Source organism: Polypterus senegalus, chromosome 6, assembly GCF_016835505.1.
Source record: "Polypterus senegalus isolate Bchr_013 chromosome 6, ASM1683550v1, whole genome shotgun sequence".
NCBI classification, from domain to species: Eukaryota; Metazoa; Chordata; class Cladistia; order Polypteriformes; family Polypteridae; genus Polypterus; species Polypterus senegalus.
The window spans coordinates 129,589,779-129,602,872 of record NC_053159.1 but is presented as its reverse complement, the minus strand read 5'-3'; the positions used below and the strand labels follow the sequence as shown (position 1 = coordinate 129,602,872).

Below are 13,094 nucleotides of genomic sequence, written 5' to 3'. Positions count from 1 at the left end.
AATCAAGCCAATGCTACATGTATGCATTTTGTTTTAATCAGGTTATTAGTACTGATGTTGAAAAGTGGGGGTGCGGTGTCGCAGAATGTATTCCTATCAAACTGGGGTGATGAACTTCTATATGTTAAATGCTTCATTGATAGCAAATGGAATTGTCTGCAATTATCTTAATATATTTAGAATTACACAGTATTACAAGGATTGGGAGCTCATCAGCACTGTTCTATACTAAAATAAACTCCAGCGATGAATCTGTGTGCAGTGAACTTTCTTTAACTAACATTACTATGGCTTGTACAGTATGTTATGCTGTAACATACTGTGCAGCTCATCAACTGTAAAACCTAGAACCACTGAATTAATTGCAGACTGCAATCTTGATATGTCATGCAAAAAAAAAAAAAAAACATCTTGAGGAATTTGCAGCACTTTCTCTGGTCTGTTCACTTTATAGCTGCATAGAGATCTGGCTGATACTGTTAGATCTGTACTGAACAGTGTAAGTGGATAGCCTTTAAGTGGTCAATGTCTTTCAGAGTTTGGCTGTGAAACTGACAACGAAATCTGCTCTTAACTTTTTTCATTGTTCCTTTTTACTGTGACTGTAAAACCTATATTTACATTCATACAGGTAAATGTACAAAAATTGTGTTATTTGTTCCTGGCTTTCTTCTTTTTGCCCTCTTTATTTTTAAATCTAACTTAAAACTTTGACTTTCAAATATTTATCTGTTATTTGGTGTTTAATGTTTGATATTAGTTTGTATTCTGTGCTATTAGTGTAATCCTTGTTTTTATTCGTATTGCATGGCTTTGACTATATGTGAAATGCTTTGAGCAGGGGGAAGGCACTACATTTAAATATATTATTATTACTTTGTGGCATGAGTTTATTTTTGATTGCTAACCTGGTCAGTGCCTGTGTGGAGTTTTGTTTTTCTCCTCATGTGTATGTGGACTGAGTAATAAAAAACTAATAAAATGTGACAAAAATTAAAAGTTAATTGCTAAAAAAGTCTAAAACTAAATAAAAACTAAAAAAGAAGAACCAAAAAACTAAGTAAAACCTAAAATTACAAAATGGTGAAAAGCTAAAACTAAATAAGAACTAAAACTTAAAAAAAAATCTTAAAACTAGAAAAACACTGACTAAAACATGTTAAGCCAGTGTATTATAAGGAAATACTTTTTGTAGAAGCTGGGTGTGTCTGTATTGCACCTAATTTTTATCTCTTCGTGACATGACTTCTACTGTAATTGTGCATACCTTCAATTTCAAACACAGGTATTTTGAGTCTGCATAGTTAAAATAAGACTTTCTCCCTGGGATCAATCTTTGACCACAGCTCTGATTCCTGCAAGGCAAGGAGACTTCCTGTTGTGTCATCTAACTAGCAGCCAGTGGAATTCCCCACTGGTGCCCATCTTTATCTTTCTCACTACTTTATATATAAAATGATAAGAGGAAAAAAAATCAAGATAATGGTTAAGTTACTTAATGTATACCATATCTTTTACAGATAAAGGAGTTTCAACTATTCAATTGACAGATGGATAGTTAAAGTGTACTGTATGTATGACACATTACATGTTAAATACAAACTAAAAGTAATTATAATTTAAATAAACAAGCAACATTAAAATGATTCTCTCTTTAAGCATGCATTAATATATTTCTAGTTGTTACCGCATTCTTTCAATTAAAGAGAAACCTCTTAATTATACAGATTGATTGCCTTTTGGTTATTTACTAAATAAAAGCCCCATTATGATGCTTCATTTTGTCTGGGTGTTTAATTTTATCAGATAAAAAAAGAAAATAATGGATTCAGGAAACATCAGAAGGATTCTTAAGGAGCCTGGCCATGCTTTCTGTGGTCCAGATGTGAGGTCAGTCAGATGACTGATGTAATGGGATCACAGATGAACATGAGGTTCCTGTATTTCCAGAAAGCCAGAAGACATATTTGGAGAGACAACATATCCAAATAAACAGGCTTAAGTATGTGTGTTGAACTCACAGTACATTCCTCTACATCACATGACTTGCACATCACAGCTCATATTCTTTCCTCACTCAAGTCTTGGCATGATAAAAGTGTGTTCACTTCAGCGTACAAGCAGGCTCTCCATTCTTGTTATCCGCAAAGAAGGATGTGACCTACTTTTAAGATCTAGCACTGCCTCCAATTGTCCAGTTCCAAAACATCTTTGGGTAATTACAAGATTTGTATCTACAGGCTGGTAGTGTATGCTTTATTATGTGCCCCTACTAAATATCAAAAATATTAAGTTCAGTACCCAGGATCACCACAGCACTTTTCCTTTTTATTTTTAATTAAAAGTGTCCCGTCACAACCTTTAATTGTGTCTATAAATACACGGTCTTTTGGGTAATCCATCCTTTTCTACAACCATTTTTCCATTTATAGGGCCAAAGGACTCATGAGGATACCCTCATAGTAAGATGCAATACTAGATACAATTCTAATCCAGTAATACAATACATTCAAAATTAAACTATCCACCCTCAATAAATTTGGAGTTGCCAAAAAATGCATGTGGTAGAAAACTACAAATGCACATATCAGGAGAAAATATAAACTCAGCAAACAGCAGTGATTAAGGTAAGAATCAAACCAAGATCGCTAGACATGTGAGCCCAAAGTTTTAAATACTTTGCCATTATATTACACTCTAAATTCCTTATTTTTCTGCATTTACTATTGAAAATGATATATTCATTTATCTTTTCTCATTCATATGGACATGTTTAAAAATGTGAGGAACAATAACACCTCTATACAATCAATAACTAGTACACTAGACTAACTAGTGTATGTCCCAGGAGTTTTAAGATAAACCAACACATTTCACAATATACCCCTTCACACCATACCTTCCTTCTTCATTTATTAATTCATTCATTAATACATCGATTGGACAATTTTCTAAATCTGCTCTGTCTTATCAATAGTTGGAAGTATATCAGGACTCTTGTTCTTAGTAAAAAGAAACAGTCCACACTATTAATAGTAAATATCAGTGTTAATATTTTTTGTGCATAAATTCTCAATCATGATTAATTATGAACACATTCTGCTTATTTGATAAATAATGTATTCCTTTAAATAACTAACAAGCATTGTGGTAGTATTTAACTTTATCAATGAATCCTAGTATTGGAGAAAAAATCATTCTGATCAGTGGGTACTATATTTTGGTATTATGGAAAATAGCATACAAATTAGTTTTACAAAGAACCAACAGTTCAATACTATGGTTAAAAAATAAATGACCATTTTATGGAATCTAACTGAAAATGTAAGCTCCCAATCTTTTTAAAGATAAAAACAAATGATAAAACTTTATAAAATGGATTTAAAAAGACATTATTCACATATTAATATTTAATTAATTAATAATATATGTGTTGACTGTGTGAGAAGAGCATTTAGCCCTGTAGAAGTAAAAATAGTATACTCTTACCCTTAAGTCTCATAGTGTTCAATGTATTAACTAACACAATATGCATCAATAGGGACAGGCACTCATGTACAGCATAAGAGATAAAGGCATTTTCTTTCATGTCCATGCTGTTTTAAGTTGACAATAATTGATTAAAGAGTCTCTTCTGAGGTCTGTGTGTACTTTTGTACTAAGGTTTAACTTTTTTTCTACATATACTGATCACTGAAATTAATTGCTTACAGCTACGCACAACATAATAGAGCATACTTCTAAAAACATAAAATCACAGTCATAAAACCCACCAATGACAGATAATGTATCTCTATATTTTGTACTGTACTAAAATATTGTAATTCTCTCAAAGATGTTTTAAATTGTGAAAAATAAAATTGAAATAAAATTTGGTTAACTGATACACTCTATTAAAACAATTAAACCCACCTCCTGGGCTGACACCGTCGCTCCTCCTCCCCACTGTCTGCCTCCTAAAAAAGAAAACAAAATCATCAATCTCTTTTTACTTCATGGAAAATTAAGCTAAAAGCTTCAATAATTTAATTAAAAATGGAAGTTAAAGCCAAATAAGTCATGCTAAGTAAACTTCACTTCAAAGAGAGTCATGTCACTTGTTCTGTCAAACTGTGAGATCTAGTCTTCAAAGATTATGGGTTTAAATGGTTTTAATATACTGCTGTAATTTTTCTCAAACTACAAGTTCAGCATTTCCTTTTGTGTCAGGCCTACAGGGTCAGGAACTCTTAAAATTAAGCCTGTCGATTTCCCCAGTGGCCATTTGTTGTTTCAAGCAATCTCTTAATAAAAACCAATATTTGCCTTAAATAAGATTCTTTATTTAATTAGTTGTTTTCCTGCTAATCTGAGCATTTAGTTTGAGGAGGCCTCAGCAGTGGTCATTTTTGTTTTGTGCAAAGGAACATGTAACATAAAATATACTTCACACTTAGGATGGTATCTATTGCTAATTAAATTGTTAGATTTATTAATTTTATTAGTGTTGGACACATTTACCTCTTCCTCCATAAGATTTTTTCCACTAATAATTAAATGTTTTGCTGTCTTGTAGAATGAATAAATACAAGACTGGAACAATTTAGAAGAATTCAGTTCAAATAATATTAGAACAATGAGAACAGGCCATTCAACCAAGCAAAGCTCTCCAGTCCTATCCACTTAATTCTTCTAAAATAATTTCGAGTCTAATTTTGAAAGGTCCTACAGTTCTACTGTCAACTACACTCCTTTGTAACTTATTCTATGTGTCTATGGTTCTCCATGTGAAGAAAAATTTTCTTACATTCGTGCAAAATTTACCCTTAACAATTTTTCATTGATGTTCCAGTGTTCTTGTTGAACACATTTTAAAGTAACAGCCTCCCCTTAATCTCCTTTGGCTTAAGCTGAAAAAGGCTTGGCTCTTTTAATCTTTCTTCATAACTCATCCCCTGTAGCACTGGAATCAGCATAGTTGTTCTTCTCTAGACTATCTAATGCTGCTTTGTTCTTTTTGTCAGTTTTGTAATATGGAGACCAGCACTGCACATAGTACTCCAGATAAGGCCTCACCAGTGTGTTATAAATCTTGAGCATAACCTCCTTGAATCTGTACTCTGCATATCATGCTACATAACCTAACATTTTGTTAGCCTTCTTAACGGCTTCCAAACATTGTCTGGCAGTTGATAGTGATGAGTCCTTTATGAATCTCAAATGCTTCTCATAAGATGCACCTTCGATTTTCAAACCTCCCATTGTGTATTCAAACCTAATATTTTTACTAAAAACCCCTGCTCTTGCCATGTGTTGCTCAATCTTTTCCTTAACAATTCCTTCCATTAATTTACCTGTGATGCACCTTAAGCTTAGTGGCCGATATTTGCTTGTATCTCTCCGATTACCCTTTTTATATAACAGGATATTTGCTATTCTTCAGTCCTTCTGAATTTCCCCAATGGGCAGTTACTTCCTAAAAATATGTGACAAAAGTTTATATATGTATTAGCTAACCTCCTTAAGAACATGAAAATAAATATTATATGGTCCTGGTGGTTTGTTTGATTTCAGCCTATTTAATCTGAGCAGTACTTCTCCCTTTACATACATTAATTCATATGAATGAATTAATGAACAAAATGAAAGTTGTAATTCTGATAAATAATTTTCTAAAACTTTCATAAATCGAATATCGCATGATAGGGGAATTCTGATTTAGCTGATCAAAATTGTAAAAGGCAACATACCGGTGTAGGCAAATTTCATGAAAGGAAGATTATGAAAAAAAAATTATTGTAACAAAAACATGGAGCCACAGCTAATCTCCAAATTCAAGAGAAATGCCTAAACAACCAAACCCACATGTCCCAATAAACTGCATTAGAAACAATACTTTCTATAACATTTCTTTCACATTTAACTCAGCACAGCTACAGTAAAAGGGTGTGACTTTCATCAAATGTGATTGTGGTCTGGAATCTTTCTAACACTTTATGAGGAATCGCCATCAAAACTGCAGTCAAAATAAGTACAGTACAGCTAAATTATTTGTAGCTGACACTGGGTAGCTGTGAGATCTCTTTTTCTGCCTGATCTATGGCAAAAATTGTTTCCCCTTTGTGGCACCAACAAAATAAATTTATGCTGAAGAAAGATTAACAAAGTATTTTTTAGCCACTGGAGGGCAGGGCAGACCAGGTCAAATAAGTTACAGGCTTAATTCACACATTCCATTACAGTATGTTAGCGCTACACTTTAAATTAATTTGAAATTGCAGACATTTAGTATTAGCACAGAGGTACAGGTTTAATGTTTTATTATTTTATTTTGTAGATTATTATAACAACACACTTAAAGAAAAATGCTCTCTTTAGGCACGCTGTGTAAACCATAAGGTTCACTAGGACAGTTTTACACCCTAAGTAGTTACTTCATTGTCATTAGCAAGCAATCACATAAATAACAGAAGCTACTCTATCTTAGACTTTAAAGTCTTAAATTTGAATCTTAAATTTAAATTCATGCATTCAAAGGCTAAGGACTATCTACTGGTTTCCTTTAGTAAAATGTCTGTTAATTCAAAAGTGACAGTTCACATATATTTATCTTTTGATAAAGTAGAATGGTGTCTTGGTTTATAATATTTTTTCAAAGAATAAGTGCAAACTAAACATTAAATACATAAAAAGAGTAGTAGTAACTTATCTTCTCCCATTGTTCTGTAATGAAAAAGGAAAATTAAGATTTTAAACATTTTCAGAATGTATTTTAAAACTACCTGTATTAACTGGTTTTCAAGAATGTTTCAAATTACATCCTTTGGAACCTACCTGTGGTAACTTAAATTAATAAAAACGATAAAAAAAAAACAAAAAAAAACACATCAAGTCTATTTAGTCGCACTGTCGGTAGCCAAGTCAGATCTGGAGCTTCTTTCTCCATATAGTCTAATTTCATATCAAAATAGTGATATGTTGTAAATCAGATGTATTAAAAATGACAGGGTGTTATAAATTTCTACAAGCACCATCACCCTCATCAATTACAATCTTTGTAAAGCAGTCTGTTCTTCAAAACTTAATAACAACAAAAAAACTATTTATTATTAAGTAGGGGATAAAGAATGGCCATACTGATATGGGTAATTTCAAAGGTAAAAAATGTTATTTCTTGGAAGTCTGTGGCCTCTTTTCACGTGTTAGCAAAATGATAAAATTTTCAATTTACGGCAATACAGACAATAATATGAACCTTTGTGGACGTAAGTGTTCAACTATCACAATAGTTCTCACAAACAAGAATATAACTCTAAAATAAGGAGGCTACTCTCAGACAGAGGAGAAAAGCAGTTAAGTAATGGTAGCATTTTTCACTTTTAATGATGCAAGGAAGCAGATGACAAAACTAGGGTTTATACAACTTTCATGAACAGCAAAGGGTGCAAGAAATAGTACATGGCTTTGGATCCTTGCTGCTTTATATTTGCCTTTGCTATTATTTTTCACATTCTCTTAATGCATTTATTTTTATATTTAAATAAGGAGAAATAAAAAAAAACAGTGTGTCACTTTTGCAAATCAGATAAATTTTCCTTTACATAAAAAAAAGGGTGATATAATTGGTCAATAGTCATTTTACGGCAATCTTGAGCCCCAACCAAATAAATGAGACTGTCATCTGTGACTTCTATCAAGTCAGGAAATTACAGGGTTGTCCTGATAAGTGTGAGTAAATACAAAAAGAACAGCATTTTACCACTTACCGTATATACTCACATATAAGTCGGGTCTTGAAACCCGAAAAATCGATCATAAAATCAGACCCCGATTTATACACCTGTTCAAAAGCGCATCAGTTTCTCAGACGCATCGAATTTTGTTGCAGCAACGCAGTTACCAATTTCTTTCGCTACTTCAATGACGTTTAATTTAAAACCAACTTCATATTTTCTCCTGAACGAACGCTCCATCGTAGATAAGGGATGCTCTTACTATAAAGGTGTATGAAGTTGTGAGATACTAAAAACAAAACAGTGCAAACATCGCTTCAGAATAGTTCAGGTATTACAGCGTGGTCACGTAGGCACAATAGAGAGAGAAAGAGAGGAAGGTTAGGAGCACGCGCTGATACAGCGCAATGCCGCACCCACACAGAAAAAAAAGGCAGCGTGCTCCGTGGTTACTCTCTCAGGTGGGCGTTAGCATATCATAATCTCTTGGACCAATAGCATGAATTTTCCACATTCGACTTATATGACCGACATTATAAAATACCAGAAATTATACAGTAAAATTAAGTCCCGACTTATCCGCAAGTATATACGATATTCAAACATGGTGGGCTAAATTACTGCTGATGTGGCACAAAGCAATCAAAGACCACCAGTTGAACATCCCTAACTAATAATGCCATATTTGCTGTACAAATATGCATAAGAGTTACAGTAAATCTTGAATGGAACTTTTCTCAAATAACATGAACTATTATCTTTCCGAAACAAACATAATCATGAAGTATTAAATGCAAATATTTTTAAAATGTCTGTTAAAGAGAAACAATAAAGACTTAATTTGCAACACAAATTTACTTAATGTTAAATAAACTCATACATAATTTATATATATCCATCCATCCATTATCCAACCTGCTATATCCCAACTAGAGGGTCACGGGGGGTCTGCTGGAGCCAATCCCAGCCAACACAGGGCGCAAGGCAGGAAACAAACCCCAGGCAGGGTGCCAGCCCACCGCAGGGCGCACACACACACACTAAGCACACACTAGAGACAATTTAGAATCGCCAATGCACCTAACCTGCATGTCTTTGGACTGTGGGAGGAAACCGGAACACCTGGAGGAAACCCACGCAGACACGGGGAGAACCCGGGTCTCCTAACTGCGAGGCAGCAGCGCTACCCACTGCACCACCATGCCGCTTTAATTTAATATTATATATATATCCAAAGTTGACTCACTCAACAACAAAAAGACTATTTTCCATTTACCAAAAGAGCAGATATTTTGCAGGATTGTACACCTAGGGCAGTAGGTATCCACTAAGAAAGGACAATTTGACATATCAATATTAATGGGTTAAAAAAAACAAAAAACAAAAACACAATAGATAAACTAAATGCTCCAAAAACTCAAAATGCCTTGATGGATTTGAGTAAATTTTGATTATGCTGCACAAAAAAGAAAATTGGTCAACACATTTTTATTTATTGATATTAGTTACTAATAAGGTTTTAGCAAGTGAGACATTCTAACGTATCACGTCCCCTGTTTCACCAGACTGCTGACATCAATTGCACTAAAAAGTGGGACGTCTCTGTTTATGCAAATGAAGGCCATGAGTGGAAGCAAATTGAAAGGTGCATGGTTCAGCGAAGCTCAAAGAAGAAGCATTTATCAAGTCCTTCTCAGGCACTGTGGCTAAGTGAGCTTAGTCAATTTTGCACAACTGATCCAGTAAGAAAGGTAGTTAATATATATTAATACCCACATCATTTTATCAGCAAGCTTGTGCAAATGCCAAAGTGAGGTCTACAATTCCCATTTCTCAAAATAAAATCTAATTCAATATTGGAGTACCTACACTAAAACTCATGCTCCATTTCTGATTCTGAAGCTTCCTGGGTATCCACATTTAAACTCAAAACAAAGACGTTACTTCAATATTGCATGGAAATATTAATGTTTAAACTCTCAAGCAATACATCCATTTTTACAAGTTTTTTGTGTATTGGGTCGTTGCTGAAGTCTATCCTGGCTGTAACAGGCACTAGACAGGAACCAACACTGGATGTGATGTCAGCCCTTTGGATGACACAAACAACACAATCACATGGTGCCAGTTTAGAGTTACCATTAAAGTTAACAGCATGCCTTTAGACAGTGGTAGGAAGCTATTTAGATTTCTGGTTCACTCTTATCATTTGGTCTTTCCTTTACATACATTTTAGTGCAGCTAAGAGCTCAGGAAAGCAATTACAGTTGCTAAAAGTCAATATCAGGATAAGCTAGAAACAGGACACAGCAGTAAATGTGATCTACTTAAGAAGTGGCAAAGAATACAAATGCCTAAAGATTACAAACTAAAGGCTCATCCAGTCCCATCAACAATTCTGGATTAAAGTATTGCTTTCTACATGATCACTACAAAAAAGTTCTTCCAGCACTAATAATTCTGCCTTCCCTGTTTCTGTGGAATTTGCAAGAAGGATTTTTAAATGATTCCACAACGTTAAAGCAGAAGGACAGAATGGAGTGTTGGGGCAGGTTTTAAAAACCTATAGCTATTAAGAAGTTTTAGTGGCATATTTAATGCTTCACTGAGAAAATCTAGAGTTCCAATCTGCTTTAAAAAACCCAGAAATTATGCCAATACAGGCAAAGAAAACAAAAGTGGACTGTCTCAATAATTACTGACCAGTGGTGCTATTTTTTATTAAAAATGATTTATTAAATAATTTTTTAGTAAATATAAAATACTTTGTGAGACTACTACTGTTACACATTAAATTTAATTTACATATTTAATTTAATTTAATTTAATACTCCAGATAGTTTGGACCACCTCTACTTTGCATGATACTGCAACCTGTCTGTATAGCACTTCATTAATTTCCAGGAATGCCTGGGAAATATAAAAAAACTGGTATGGCAATCTATAGTATATGGAGAATAGCTCAGCATTTAACACCAAGAATTGTGACTAAGCCCTTCAGTTTTGGACTAAGTGTCGCTCTCTGGATTTTTACCTTTCTAACTGGCAGATCATATTACATGCAGATTGGCAATGTACTGATCCTCAAACACCTCATCACTATTTGTATTGACATCACCATTATAAGCCTTATTATCAACAATAATGAGATTTTTCCAGAGGAGAGATTTGCTTTCTGTTACTGTGTTGCCAGGACAACAATCTCTCTTTAGTAAAACTAAGGAGCTAGACTTCAAGAAGCAGGAAGCAGACCACACTCCCATTGAAATCAGGAGGGATTCTGTGAAGAGGGTCAGCAGTTTCAAGTTTTCTGCCGTCTCTCTCACTGATGACCTAAAGTAGACGTAAGATATCTTAGCCATCTTTAAAAATGCTCATAAATGACTTTATTTCTTCAGATGCCTGAAGAAAGCCAACTTGTCTCTGTCTATTCTTACCAACTTATGAAGTTGAAAAGTGGAATCCCCTGCATAACATTCTGGTATGGCATCGGCTCTGATTAGAACCGCAAAGGTGATGGAGACAATTCAGAATATTACTGGTAAACAGCTGCCTTCTCTTCTAGGACGTTTACAACACTCAGTGTTACAATAAGGCAAATAATTATAATAAAGACCTTAGCCATTTCACAGTCAGTTTTCTCTATTTTCCATTCTGACAAAAAGTCCAGGACTACTAGTACTCAAACTAACAAATTCTGATACATTTTTTTGTTATAAGGAAACAGATTACTTCATTAAAATACCTGGTCTGTGTTTTGAAGTATTACCCTCTGTTGAATTTATTGTGTTGTATTCACTGTCCATTATTTTTATTATACTATTGTTATTAGACTGCAAGTAAAAAAAATCGCATTGTACTGTGCAAACATAACAATAAATTTGAACTTCTTTTTTAACTTTTGCATTCTATCTATTGTATATTCCAAATTATCAATAACATATGGAATAGATTCCTTGAATTAGGGATATCTCAATTCAAGTCATTTAATATTTAATATCTGCTAATACCAAGTCCCGTTCCCAACTTGTATTTTACTAGATAATACATTTGCACAGTACCAACTCCAAATATATACAAGTTATTAAAACCAACCTAATGTATATGCTTGACAACTGAATAGCTCTGCAATGCATTAGGAATAATAAATAAACAAACTAAAAATATTTTGAGATAGCTCTTATCACAATTCCACTTTGGCAGCATTGTTTTTCATTTGTTTATTTTTATTCATTTGGTTACTTAATTATACTATACAGTATTTATAAAAAATCAAGTGCAATTTTTTTACTGTTTCTTCAGCAACATTTTTTCCAGTTTATAATTACTTGATGATGAGCACTGCGTCTAAACAAAATATGATTCAACTAATTTTGTTTCAGCGCTGTGCAAGAGAGAAAAGTGAACTGAAAATTTTTCTTCTGAAGACTTTAAGATGTTTAAAAAAACAAAACTTGCTCTGCAAACAAAAGCTCCAAATGTATTACATTACAGATTCAAATGACTTCTTGTAACTAAAATATAAGTCCCATGCTATAAATTGTAAGAAATGAACTTTCAATTCACTCCCACAAGGTAATCTACAAATGGAAAAAAAGAGACTCTTTTAATGCAAGAAATTAAAACAGAAGATAAGGCTGACCTGAAAATGCCTGTACAAAAGAGTATACATCATTACACTGGGCATTCAGGGCCGATGAAACACCTGGGCTGTCAGATGATATCTGATATATGAACCAGGAAAAGGCATTTTTGTAGGAACTAGCCCTAAGTGCTAAGAATAGCAGAATGCATGACTGCAGCAACTTTAGCAGAAAGACAGTTGAGAGGAAAGACTAGTAGAAAGAGACCTTAACACTTTACATTTATACATTATTTTCTTCTTGTGTAAGTGAGCTACGGGTCTGTCATTAAACACTTCCACATTACACCTTATTTCTATTATCATTCACTGTTTTAAATGAAATAAAATATGACTGTAAACTCAATATGTCATTTGAAAAAGAAAAAAAAACAACTTTTCTTCTCGGGTGTTCCAAATCACAGAACTTGACTGCAAAAAACTATTCATATACAAAGAAATAAGATTTATAAGAACAATTTATGTGACCTTGAGTCAAGGTACATACAGTATACTGTATATACTTGTATATATGTTTATCACATTCAAGCAATAACATAGCTGTTTTTCACTTTGAAAGTAAAAATGTGGTCACGTCATGAGTTTTAACAGTGCTTTGCAGTATATGAGGGTAGGCGCCATGTGGGCTAAATTTACTACAGGCAATACTTTAGATATATAGATCATATTCAGAATTTTTCATGACATAACAAGAACTACTGAAAATAATTAGCCACATAACAGATCACTTCAAACATTTC

The 13,094-nt window shown here is 33.5% G+C and overlaps 1 protein-coding gene across 1 annotated transcript in view; it reads right to left on the bottom strand.

Annotated features, from left to right (window-relative positions):
• Window positions 1–13,094, bottom strand: part of LOC120531608 (protein phosphatase Slingshot homolog 2-like) — a 104,467-nt gene that overhangs the window by 62,091 nt on the left and 29,282 nt on the right. Inside the window, exon 2 of the mRNA XM_039757178.1 lies at window positions 3,913–3,956. Within this exon, the coding sequence (XP_039613112.1) occupies window positions 3,913–3,956 (44 nt within the window). The remainder of the gene's footprint in view (window positions 1–3,912; window positions 3,957–13,094) is intronic.